Source organism: Manacus candei, unplaced genomic scaffold, assembly GCF_025592945.1.
Source record: "Manacus candei isolate 608988 ecotype Guabito, Panama unplaced genomic scaffold, ASM2559294v1 h1tg000047l, whole genome shotgun sequence".
Lineage (NCBI taxonomy): Eukaryota > Metazoa > Chordata > Aves > Passeriformes > Pipridae > Manacus > Manacus candei.
The window spans coordinates 2,225,089-2,237,499 of record NW_026138095.1 but is presented as its reverse complement, the minus strand read 5'-3'; the positions used below and the strand labels follow the sequence as shown (position 1 = coordinate 2,237,499).

Here is a 12,411-nt window from a genome sequence, read left to right as displayed (position 1 = left end):
CTGTGGTCCTTGGTGATGATAATGGTCTTCAGACTGTTCTGCAGAGGTCAGTGTGTGTCAGCAGAGTGAGAGAGGAACATTCCCCTCTCCTCTGGAACAGGGAAATCACGTGCCTGTTTAATGGTGTGAAGGACAAACCATAACAGCGACTCACATAATTACAAACATTGAAGGGTGGGTGTTTGGGCTTCAGTGTCCTGAGCAACACCAGGCAATGCAAAAGACTCATTAATTATGATGCATGATTATTATTGCACTTGAGAGCTTTTAGGAGGTAGCCTGGAAAGGTTCTGACTTGGTTTACCTTTCAGTCTTACCTTTACCCAAAATACTGGGCATTATTTTTTCGATGTTTTTGAGAGGCTGTGGAGGTTTTTTCCTTAAACCTTTGGAGCACATGTGGGATTTTAGGTTGTCTGGGGCACTGTGCAATGTCAAATGGCTCTGAGCAATCCAGTTTTCAACATGACAGTGAAAGACTAACTCAGATCCTGGGAGCAATGTATGTCTGTCAACACTGTTCTGCACTGGTTCCTTTTGACTCCATCCAACCTCAGGGCTGGATTATGTGGGTTTGGTTTAGGCAGCTCTGCATCGTGTTCTCTTTCTTTTTGCAGACATAATTTTGATTGTTTTGCAAAATCCAACCACCTACATGGCTTTTTATACCAGCCAAAAACTCACCACAGACATCCATGAGCATATACATGTCACTGCAACCTGTTCCTGGGAGAGACCCTAAATAGAGTTCCTAAAGCAAGGTGCCCCACAAAGTTGTCTCCTGTGTGTGACAGAGGAGCATAAATTCAGAGTGGCCTTTGCCACACTGTCAAATATGTCACAATCATGATTTTTGCCAGCACCACCAAAATCTAAACACCATTTTTGAAACAGGATGATTTTCTACTGGCAACCCCAGGGAGAGGGGAATCCACTCAGGAGTCTCTGGTTCGTGAAGTTTAGTCCCTTTTAGAGTTCCAGGATGTTTGGGAGTGTTTTTAAGGAACTTTAGTTTGAATCAGTCAATAAGAAAACCAGTGCAATCAGAGAATATCCCGAGCTGGGAGGGACCCACAAGGATCATCCAGTCCCAATCCTGGCCCACCAAAATGGGATTGTCCAAATGCTCCTGGAGCTCTGGCAGCCTCGAGGCTGTGACCATTCCCTGGGGAGCCTGTTCAGTGCCCAACCACCCTCTGGGGGAAGAACCTTGTCCTGAGATCCAACCTAAACCTTCCCTCAGGTCCTGCCCCTGGTCACCAGAGAGTGCTGCTCCTCCACTGCTCCTCACCAGGATGTTTTTTATTTAAGATTACATTGGCTCCTGAGTACAATTTGCTTCATTTTCACACCTCACATTATGAGGCCCTTAAAACAAAAAACAAACAAACAAAAAAAAACCAAACCAAAAAACACCAACCCAAACAACTCAGCAATTTCCAGTTGTTGTTTGTTGTTAAATATGACATATAAAATGTTAGGTCAAGCGTCTTCAACACACCAGGCTACAGTGTTTGTTTAAAGCTATGAGTAAAGCAAGTCATATGAATGTTTCCAAAGACTGTATTCCAAGAAGTATTTTTGGAAACATTAATGTTGTGTTTTTTAATGAAGGCCACATTCTGAGGCTACGACACCATATGTCACATTCATTTCTGGGCTGGAAAAAAAAAAAAGAAAAAAAAAAGAGAGAGAGAAAAAGAAAAGAAAAAAGAAATGGAAACTATGTTTGGCTTTTAAGTGTTTTTGGACTGGTGTCTCTGCATGCTTGTCATTGTTCCTTGGATGAGAGGAGAGTTCTTGGTCTGTTAATCTAGTCCATCCAATATATATTACACTCCATGGGCCTGACTCTCCTCTGCCTAGAAGTGTGTGCAGTCATTTATACTCAGCAAAGTGAACGAAGACCTGAGGGGAAAAAAACTGCCACTAGGAAAGTTGGTTTTCCTTAAATTCATTTTCCATGAACGTTTTGGCTTCATTGGAAACCTGTGTCTGAAGCTTGACTTTTCAGGCTTCGAAACCAACTTGAAAATGGGAAAGGTACTTGTCGTTTTTCCATTGAAAACTTGCAACTTTTGGAAGAATAATGACAGAGTTTCCACAAAAATATTAATTTTTTTTTCTTCAGAAATATCAGTGAGAGGCATGAAACTTGTAAAAAAAAATTTGAATTGTTCTGCTGTGTCCCTATCACTTCTGACTGGTCAGTGTTTAGGTTGGGATGTGGTGGAATGAGCTGGAGATCTGCAGGAAAAGGGTTTGCCTTTCTCAGTGCTGTATCCTATGAATAATTCACAAGCGTCCTGTAAATGATTTTTTTCAGCTAAATCTTTCCTTTTTTTAAACTGGATTCCAGGTGATGAGGTCTCAATTTCTAACATAACTTTTTGTTATTAGCCACTAAACATATGGCCCAGAACTGCTCGAGTTCATGTGGTTGCAATCTGCAACAACATCCATTTCTTCTCTGCTCTGACAGAGGAATCTCCTAATTCCCATCACTTCCGAAATTTATGTCACCCCCAACTTTTATTAACACACTGCATGTTTGCTTAGAACACATTAATCAAAATTTAAATATTTTTGGCAGCTGGATGTTTTTTTGTTTGCCTTAGGGAACTATTGGAGAGGGTTTCCAGGACCCCAGAGAGGTTTCTTTTTTCATTTGAAATGTAAATGATTTTTTACAAATTGAACAAATATGTCTCTGTAGCACCAGCCCAATAAAGTTCACATTTATGACCAGGTTTTTCTGGGCAATACTGAAATAAAAATAATGACGAGTGATTGCGTGTTTGATTCATTTTCTGCTTGAAAACCATTAGCACTGAACTTGCCTGCCCATGTTACTGAAGTCTTACATCTAAATGAGAGGTTTCTCCCAGGCATTTCTGCCAGTGGAGGAAAACAAGCAAAATTACAACAGGCAATTAACTGCCTCAAATATTTGGCCAACTTTAAGAGGGTTTGTGGTTCCTGTGATTTTTCAGGAGAGCCCATCCTGATTTGAAGGTTACTTCATGGGATCATTAGAAGAAATTCTCATAGTGGGGTCACTAGAAAAGTTTTTGATTTCAAAATCAATTAGGATTGATAAGGACATTTCTAACTACTTGACTTTCTTGCTGCCTCATATTTCCAGGTCTGTTTTTGAGAGCTGTTGTGTAATGAATGTCAGAGTCTGTACTCTTAAAAGAATTGCTTGTGATGGCTGTGGAGTGAATGTGCTTGGATTTGGGGTTATGCAGTTCTGCCCCAGGAAACTGAGGCAAAATGAACTTTCTCTTTTGTTTCATAGGTTTCCAATGAACAAAGAAAACAAATAACCCCAAGTGTGTCCTGTCAACTGATGCCACGAGGCAGAAATGAGGAAGATGACAGACCAGAGTGGTTCCTACAGGCCCGTGAGCATCCAGGGAAATAAGGTCAGCTATCGAGGCACTTGTCAAGAAAGGCCTGAAAAGGGGGTGAAGAGGCTGCAGAAGAGGTTCCTCCACAAGGATGGCAGCTGCAATGTCTACTTCAAGCACATCTTCGGGGAGTGGGAGAGCTACGTGGCGGACATCTTCACCACGCTGGTGGACATCAAGTGGCGCCACATGTTCGTGATATTCTCCCTGTCCTACGTGCTCTCGTGGCTGTTCTTCGGGCTGGTGTTCTGGCTCATAGCCATCCAGCACGGGGACTTGTTCAGCGACGAGGGGACCACGCCCTGTGTCGCGAGCGTGCACAGCTTCACGGGGGCGTTCCTGTTCTCGCTGGAGACGCAGACCACCATCGGGTACGGGTCCCGCTGCGTCACCGAGGAGTGCTCGGCCGCCATCCTCGTGGTGATCCTGCAGTCGGTGCTGAGCTGCATCATCAACACCTTCATCATCGGGGCGGCCCTGGCCAAGATGGCCACGGCTCGGAAGAGGGCTCAGACCATCCGTTTCAGCTACTACGCCGTGGTCGGCCTGAGGGACGACAAGTTTTGCCTCATGTGGCGCATCGGCGACTTCCGGCCCAACCACATGGTGGAGGGGTCCGTGAGGGCTCAGCTGCTGCGCTACAAGGAGGACAAGGAGGGCAGGATGACCATGGAGTACAGGGACCTGAAGCTGCTGAACGACCAGATCATCCTTGTCACCCCGGTGACGGTTGTCCACGAAATCAACAGTGAGAGCCCCTTGTACGGCCTGGACAGGAAGGCCCTGGCCAAGGACAACTTTGAGATCTTGGTCACGTTCGTCTACACGGGCGACTCCACGGGAACCTCCCACCAGTCCCGGAGCTCGTACATGCCCGGGGAGATCCTCTGGGGCCACAGGTTTAACGATGTCCTGCACGTGAAGAAGAAATACTACAAGGTGGATTGCTTGCAGTTTGAGGAGACCACCGAGGTTTATGCCCCTCACTGCAGTGCCATGCAGCTGGATCGGAAGGAGCAGGAGTGGAACCGAGCCGAGAAGACACGGCAGAAAGAAGCAGAGTCATCAGCACTGGAGATCAAGACATTTAGCACCACCCAAAAGTCATTCAGTGCTGTTGCCCTTGTCACCAGCTGTGAAGAGCCAGAAGACCCAGTGAAAACTGTCACACCTTCTGCAGAGGTTTCTTACCGAAAAGCAGCCGTGACCCTGAGCAGGCTCTCCATAGAGTCCCAAATCTAGCTCTGACTGCAATTAAAGTCACTCCCAACAGATCCTCCCACGGTAGAATGCAAACAATGAACTCATGTGCACAAGTATTAACGTCACAGACCTCGCTGACAGCATGCCCACAGTGCTGAGCTGTGAGGAGGAGCTTCTCACTGGTCTGGGGGGTATCAGTGACAGAACAGCTCCCAGTTGGGTTTTTAGGGAGCTGCTGCACTTGAGCAAACTCACTGTAAACTTCACTACCCTGCAGGGTTTGACTTACCCAGAGACAGATAATGATCTTGGCAGGGAGCAAAAACAATGCACTGTGCCCTCGAGGTCAGATTTTTTAAAGCTGCCTAATTTGTTTGGAAAGCCAGTTCCCAGTCTCTCTAAGAGGCTCTGAAACTCCACCATCCCAACAAACCATTCCTCTCCAGCAGTTCAGACAAAACCCACATCCCAGGGTTCTGCTGGGGAATCTGTGGGGCTGTTCTTCACAGGAGGGAGTGAACTGGGAAGAATAACTGACCCCAGTGTTACTGGGTGGCTTTGGAAACCTGCCTGTGCCCTGCCTAGTCCTGTGGGATCCGCAGTGGGATCCTGGAGAGCTTTTCCACGAGCCATTCCCAGAAGTGCTGATCTCTCAGCATCTTGAGGGTCGTGGGGTATCAGCTGGCTCGGGGCTGTGGGGAGGCTCTGGGACGTGGCTCTGGTGGCTCAGAGGGTTGGCCAAGCTGCCTCACGTGCACTGATCAGAAATCAAAAGAAAACCTCCAGCCTGAAACCAGCAAAATCACATTGAGCCTCAAGGAGAGGATCGTGTGTTTAGAGTGAGCTGTGCAATATTTGATATCAAAGCATCTTTCATTTCATTTTGCTTTTCTTTTTAGTATATTGTGCTTCTTGGAAAAGGCAAAAATCAATCTGGAGAGCAAACAGGGTGATTTTGTCAAAATGAGATATGTTTATCTCCAATTGCTGTGTAAAAATGATCCTTCACAGAGAAATTCAACACACTCATCTGTCAGCTCAATTTGGAAAAAAAGGAGAGTTGATGCTCTGAAGTTGGCTGTAACATGGAAGTTCCATGCTCTGTAATTGTTTAATAAGCAATATCTCATGGTGCTTTCTCCACCTGATGATTACAGTTAATTTGCATTATGTTTAATTTTCATACTAATGTAAAATAATTATTTTACCACCACTGAGTTGGTGGGGTTTGTCTCACCTGACCTCAGCTGCAAAGAAATCCAGTGTTTACCTGCTGGTCGAGGCTCCCTGTGGTTACTGGAACTCCTCTGTCCTCACAGGGGAGCTCATCCCACCTTACTCTGGCTTTTTAGGGAGCTGCAGGCATTCCCACTTATCCTGGAAAAGTTCATCCCTCTCCATTTGTTGCTGAAGGAGATGAGATGACTGTTGTGGAAATGCTGGCTAAGTTTAGGCTGCTAAAATTAGGTCTGACGAGTCATTCACATCATTCTGACTAATTAATTGGGTTTTTATGAGCTCTTCACATTTAATGAAGAAAAAATAGAATACTGAGTCTTTTTTCCTGAAATTTACTCCATGTAGTAACATTGCTTTATTATTTTAATGTATCTTGCATTTCTCTTTTGCTGGCACATCATCCCTTCAGGTAAAACTGAAACCTGGAGGGATTTGGTTATTCCAAAGATCATTATTTCACGTGCTGATTCACCAGCAGCATCCATCTACAACAGCAGTAGAAAACATCTTCTTCAATCCTGGATTTGAGCACTGGCAGACATTGGGGAAATAGTCTAAAAAAAAATGGGAAGGAATGTAGGAAAATGTATGAGGGTCTCAGTACTTATGTGGTGTTGGAAAAAAAAAACAACCCCATCCGGATTGTATAAAATAGAATATAACCTACAAGACATGGGAAATAATCCTTCCACACTCCTCTGGTCTTGGCTGGGTTGATTTATTCCATGTTGGGCACCACATTTTGGGAAAGACATGGAGCAATTTGAAGAGAATCTGGAGATGTAGAAAACAGGTTGTTAAGGAAGCAGGGAAATGACTTAAAGTGTTTCAGTCCTAAAGGGAGTTGGGAAACACACAGTTCTCAAACACAGAATTGCAGTTTGAGAGAGGGACAATCTGGTGCATGGTGGGTAGGGCAGGAAAACATGGGATTAAACTGGAGACAAAAGGATTGGAGTTAATGAGGAAATGGTGTCACAGAGGAGGTGAAGCAGTGACAGAGCTCTGGGGTGTGTGACCTCTGTGGTGGCTCTCGGGAACCTGATGGAGAAAACACTGCCAGGACTGAGGTAGGAAGCATCCAGGTGCATCCAGAGCTGATCAGTGGGTTGGGAGCTGTGGTGAAACACCAGAATCCTCCCCCTCTTCCACAGGGTGCTCCTTGGAGCTTCCAAAAGCCAATACCTTGGGTTGAAGTTCAGCAGCTTCTTCCCAGCCACCCAGAGGCAGGAACTGGCAGTCCTGGCTGGAAGTTGCTCTCCCCGTTCCCGACTTTTCCACAAAATTCACCAGATGAAGCAAAATCTTAACAACAAAGAGCAAACACAAACCACTTTGCATTGGACTCCTGACTCATGATTATAAACTGCATTGGGTTATTTTCCCTTGGAAAGGAGCACTATTGTTCCGGGTCAAGATTAATTTATGTCAAGGGGAATATAATAGGAGATTATTATATAATTTATTTTTCCAGCCTTGCTTACCACCATTCATTAAGGCCTCTGGCATCTCCTTCCCCATTATCATGTATCATTTAGTGCATATTTTTTGTGAAGTTGGTTTTCAGATGTGGGACATAATATTTATCCCCTTGTTTATCCCTTGTTTCTTACACACTGTGCAGGAGGTCTGAACTCACTTCAGGAAATGAGGGGTACTTTTCAGGGCACGAGAAGTGTTTGTGTAGGAAATAAAAATTGCTTGTAAGCTTTTTTTTTTTAGCTCTTAAATCTTTGTTGGTTTGAGCTGGGAACCTGCAAACAAAAAGAGTTGGTGTCTGTGGTGGGGAGAGGAGGCCCAAAGTAGGGAAGGAAGAAGCATCTGACAACGGAGTCACTTCCAGGCAGACAAGAGGAAGTGGGACAGAAATGGAACCAGAACGAAACAAGGAGAAGTTGCAGTTTTTATCTGGGCTGAAAAACGTGGATCCATGTTTCCATGGGGCTTAAAGTCACAACACAGGGGCTGCTTCCAAAATTTAAAGCTTTTTATGGGGTGAGTCCTGGTGACTCAGGAAATGCTGGGGGGAATTGGATGAACATCAGGCAAAACAAGTATGAAGTTGAGTAGCTCTGTTTTGGGCTCATGTTGTTCCCTAGAAAGCCAGGGGGTCTTGAAATTGTGATATTCACACTTAAGCAATATTTTCTTCATTCAAAACAAGACAAAGTCACCTTGAACTGTCACAAATGCGCAAGAATTTCCCACCCAGATGTGGGATAGAATCATGGAATGATTTGGGTTGGAAGGGACCTTAAAGATCACCCAGTGCCACCCCCTGCCATGGGCAGGGACACTTTCCACGAGCCCAGGTTGCTCCAAGCCCTGTCCAGCCTGGTCTTGGACACTTCCAGGGATCCAGGGGCAGCCACAGCTTCTCTGGGCAACCTATGCCAGGGCCTCCCCACCCTCCCAGGGAAGAATCCCTTCCAAATATCTAATCTAAAAGTCCCTGTTTTAATTTAAAACCATTCCTCTTTCTCCTATCACTGTGTAAAAAGTCACTCTCCCTCTTTTTCATCATCCCACTTTAGGCTCTGGAAGGGGCTCTGGGGTCTCCTGGGAGCTCCCTGGCACAGCCTGTCCCAGCGGAGCGCTCTGTGCCCAGTACTGACCCAGCCCGGGATGTTCATCTCCGTGTCCTCCATCCAGGACGGTCCCGATCCCGATCCCGATCCCCATCCCGATCCCGGTCCCCATCCCCATCCCGATCCCGATCCCGATCCCGATCCCGATCCCGATCCCGGTCCCGATCCCGATCCCGATCCCGATCCCGATCCCGGTCCCGATCCCGATCCCGATCCCCATCCCGATCCCAATCCCGATCCCGATCCCGATCCCCATCCCGATCCCGATCCCGATCCCGATCCCCATCCCGATCCCCATCCCCATCCCGATCCCGATCCCGGTCCCGATCCCGATCCCCATCCCGATCCCAATCCCGATCCCGATCCCGATCCCCATCCCGATCCCGATCCCCATCCCGATCCCGATCCCAATCCCGATCCCGATCCCGATCTCCATCCCGGTCCCGATCCCGATTCCGATCCCTGTCCCGATCCCCATCCCGATCCCAATCCCGATCCCGATCCCGATCCCGATCCCGATCCCGATCCCGATCCCTCTCCGGCAGCACTCGGGCCCTCGGCCGCCACCTCGCGGCTCTGGGTGGAACTGCGGCGGGCGCGGAGCGCTCCCGGAGCATCCGCGGGGACACATCGGCGACATCGGCGACATCGGCCCCAAAGAACCCCCGCCCTCAGCCCCCCGCCGCCCTTCCTCTGCTCCAGCACTTCCTCAGGGTCAGTTCTGCAGCGCTGCTCAGCCAGCACCCCCGAAGTGGCACAACGTGCTGTCCCATCAATGAACCCTCCAGCCATTCAGAAATAGCACCCCCCAAAAAAGCAGTGTTATAACCAGAGAACCTGTTTTCAGTGAATTCCTGGCACTGCCTGACCACCCCCAGCAAACCTGCACCCTCTGGTTTCAGATTCTGCAGTTGCCCTCTCAGGTTCAATACAGTAGATCAACCCAGAAAGGGCATTATTGTGTTATAAAATTGATTGGACGTGTCCCCCATCCAGCTGATTTATTCTATATCGTTCCTCTTTATATATAGAAGCAAAAGCTGAGAGGTGGCTCTATTTGCCAGCTTAGGTATATATAGCCAGGCCAACCTGGCTCCACTCCACTAGGAACCTTTCAAATAGGGCAATGAGCTATTTGTGGCCAAAGGGACTGACCTGGGGAGGTATCAGTGACAAGAGGCAAAGAACTGCTTGTTTGTGTGGCCCAAGGAACATGTGTGAGTGTAGCAAGGCAATGCTGACGTTTATTATGTAAAACTACACACACAGAAGGGCTCCAAAATAGAAATGCCTTAATAATTATCTCATCTCCAGTGCCATGTCCACTTCTGGATGCACATTTTCCATCGAGCGGCTTCCTGCGTTCTCTCACGCACGGGAGTAGCTCCAATGGAACATCTGCTGCACCATCCATATCATCCTCCTCCTCCACAGCCCTTCTCCAGGCAGCGGCTGGAGGAAGCTCCACAACTGTCAGGCAGCTGCTCTGCTCTGACTACTGGGCATTGCATTTGTTCCTCGTGTTTCCCCATCTTTGATCACGAGCCTCTCAGACTTGCCTGACAGGGGAGGGGCTATTTTTGGCCTGATGTTCATGCAGCTCAATCCCTGCTTGGCCCAGGTGCCAAAATGAGCTGCTGGCCTTCATGTGACCGTGGTGCAAACCCACAGTAAGGAGGAGACTGTCCCAAAGCCTCGCCAGTGCCACTACCCTGCACTGAAATGTCTGTACTGGGTGTCTCCAGCAGGAATTTTGACTGATAATACCTGATTGTAACAGCCATGCCCCGAGTGGGGTGTGAAAAACAGGAATTATGCATCAATGGGTAAGTTTCTTTTCAGATCTCCAACTGGAAATCAAAAAGAGCCTGGTGGGTGCACACAAGGGAAAACCTTCCTTGCCCACACAGGCCAAGGGCCTTACTCATGGGGACCCCACCAATTTCAATGGGGTGGTGTCCAGAGTGACCCGTGGTAGGATGTGAAGTGGGAAACCACATTTGGTAAGTGTTTATTGCAGTTCCTGGAATTACTCACTGTATATGCTGATTAAACCCTCCTCTCTTCAGTGATCACTTTTTCCACTCTGCTACAGGGTCTTTTTTCTCTTCCCTCCCATTTTATCCTTGCTTTTGGAGAAGTACCAAGTAAAGCAGTCGAATATAGTCCTTTACAGTCACACACACCTTGACACGCCACAAGCCATTTCCCAACTCCCTCCAGCAAACCTGTGGCTGATAGCACAGGAGACCCAGAACCACAGAATTCCTCTGATACAGACCAAAGATGTGGGAGGATGGATGTGAGAACCTTACACTCCAGTCCTGGGGATCTGGGCTGGGAAGCTCCAGCGGGGAAAATCACGGCAGAGTGGAAGCGTCGCATGTGAATCGACGTCTGCACATGTGGATGTGGGACTGAAATAGCTCCCATCCCTCTCCTTATGTTAATAAAAGGGGATGGTTCCTGCCAATTCCGGCTCGAGTTTCATCCCCCTGAAATATGTGCACTTTCCCCAGCTGTATATTTGGCCTGGGGTAATTAGCACAGTGCTAATTTTACCTGAGCTGATGAAAGCGCTGGAACAGCCTCGCCATATAAAGGGAGGATCCACAAGCTGATTCAGCCTTCTGGGGCCCTTTTTGGGCAAAGAAACTCATGACTTTGACTTGGAGATTTGCTTCTCAGGGAGGCTTCTTCTTCCCAGAGTTATCTGACACACAGCTGAGGGTAGGGAAGAGCAAGGTCAAGGATACTCATGTGCTGGAAACTAAAAGCGCTGAGCACTGAAGTGTTGCCTCGGAGTAAATTACCTTATGCACATTAAATTACCCAACTAGATCTGCTTCTTCTCTTTGCTCTCCTGTGAGAGAAGCCACTTCCAGACACCAAAAGCACAAAGATGCTTGGAAGTCTTTTATTTCTTTCTGGGCCTTCCAAAAAGATTCAAAGTCAATTGACATTTCAGATGAAGATTCAGAACAGACACTTATTCTCTCCAAGTCAGTTCAGCTTGAAAAAATTACAGTGAAGTATGGTCAGAGGAAAAGCAATTTGCCAGGGCTTGAAGAGTGTGAATAATGCAAAGCAAACAGCTCTCTGCATCGTTCACTTGTGTTTTCAAGTGTGCTCTCCTGCACTGTGCACCCATCCTGCCTTCTCCAGAGGTCCTGGGCACCAGCATCACAGGTGGGGATTAAGGAAAGCTGAGCTGGTTGGTGATTTCTGACTTCTGTAAACTTGGAGGGTTGATTTATGGTGTGTGGGGGTTGTTGTTTTTTTTGTTGTTGTTTTTTTTTTTTTTAACAGAAGAGCCAGAACTGATTGGCACTGCTGGCACTCGATCCCAAGCTCTGGGGTCACCCCATCAGGAAAGAGGAACAAAGCCAGCCCGCTGTGCTCTGCTCTGGGCTGTTCTGTAGAGGGTTTTTTGTGCCACTTTTGCTGTCAGAGAGCACAAGCACCTTCCAGTACTGTCACAGTGACACGACAAGCCCCTGCTCATTCTCTGCCTCCCTTTGTCTGTCCTGCTGGCTCTCTGCCCCTTTACCCTTTGCCACTGATTGTCTCTCCATGTGATCTCTGCCCTTTGTCAAATCAAGACAGTCCCAGCCTGGGTGCTGGGTGTCCCCTCTCCTGTCACCCACAGCCCCAGGAGGTGTTTGGCTCCCAGGTTAGGAGTGTGCTCAGATTAAAAGGAAACACATATCAAAGTGCAGCTCTGAATGAAGGTTTTCTGCTCTGAGGTCTCTGAGGAGGGATGTGGGGCCTTCTTGGAGTCAGCCTGTCTTCTTTGTGAGCCAGGGACCCACAGAGTGTTTCTGCCCGTCTGCTGGATGTGCTGCCTCGTGCCAGCCCAGTCTGCAGGCAGGGAAGGGACCCAGGCACCCTGTTCCCATGTGGGGAGCCCTGGGCAACCTCTTACACCCAGGGACATCCTCCTCCAGCGATGCCAGCACAGCACCACG

At 47.7% G+C, this 12,411-nt stretch overlaps 1 protein-coding gene and 1 long non-coding RNA gene across 7 annotated transcripts in view; one reads left to right on the top strand and one right to left on the bottom strand.

Annotated features, from left to right (window-relative positions):
• Positions 1–7,567, top strand: part of KCNJ16 (potassium inwardly rectifying channel subfamily J member 16) — a 31,574-nt gene extending 24,007 nt beyond the window's left edge. For all 4 annotated transcript variants that reach the window (XM_051797738.1, XM_051797739.1, XM_051797740.1 and 1 more), the window contains one exon: positions 3,302–7,567. In XM_051797738.1, coding sequence (XP_051653698.1) covers positions 3,369–4,655 — 1,287 coding nt within the window. In that variant the 5' untranslated portion in view covers positions 3,302–3,368 and the 3' untranslated portion in view covers positions 4,656–7,567. The remainder of the gene's footprint in view (positions 1–3,301) is intronic.
• On the bottom strand, positions 6,187–10,872 carry LOC127475702 (uncharacterized). 3 transcript variants are annotated; one of them, XR_007906288.1, is made up of 5 exons: positions 9,281–9,430; positions 7,495–7,609; positions 7,041–7,160; positions 6,523–6,629; positions 6,187–6,409 (listed from the first exon to the last, which is right to left on the bottom strand). It is a non-coding gene; the product is annotated as an uncharacterized LOC127475702 (long non-coding RNA). The 3 variants fall into 3 exon arrangements; XR_007906287.1 differs by lacking the exons at positions 7,495–7,609; positions 9,281–9,430 and adding an exon at positions 10,759–10,872; XR_007906286.1 differs by lacking the exon at positions 7,495–7,609 and having other exon boundaries at positions 9,281–9,418.
• Between the last annotated feature and the right edge of the window lie 1,539 nt (positions 10,873–12,411).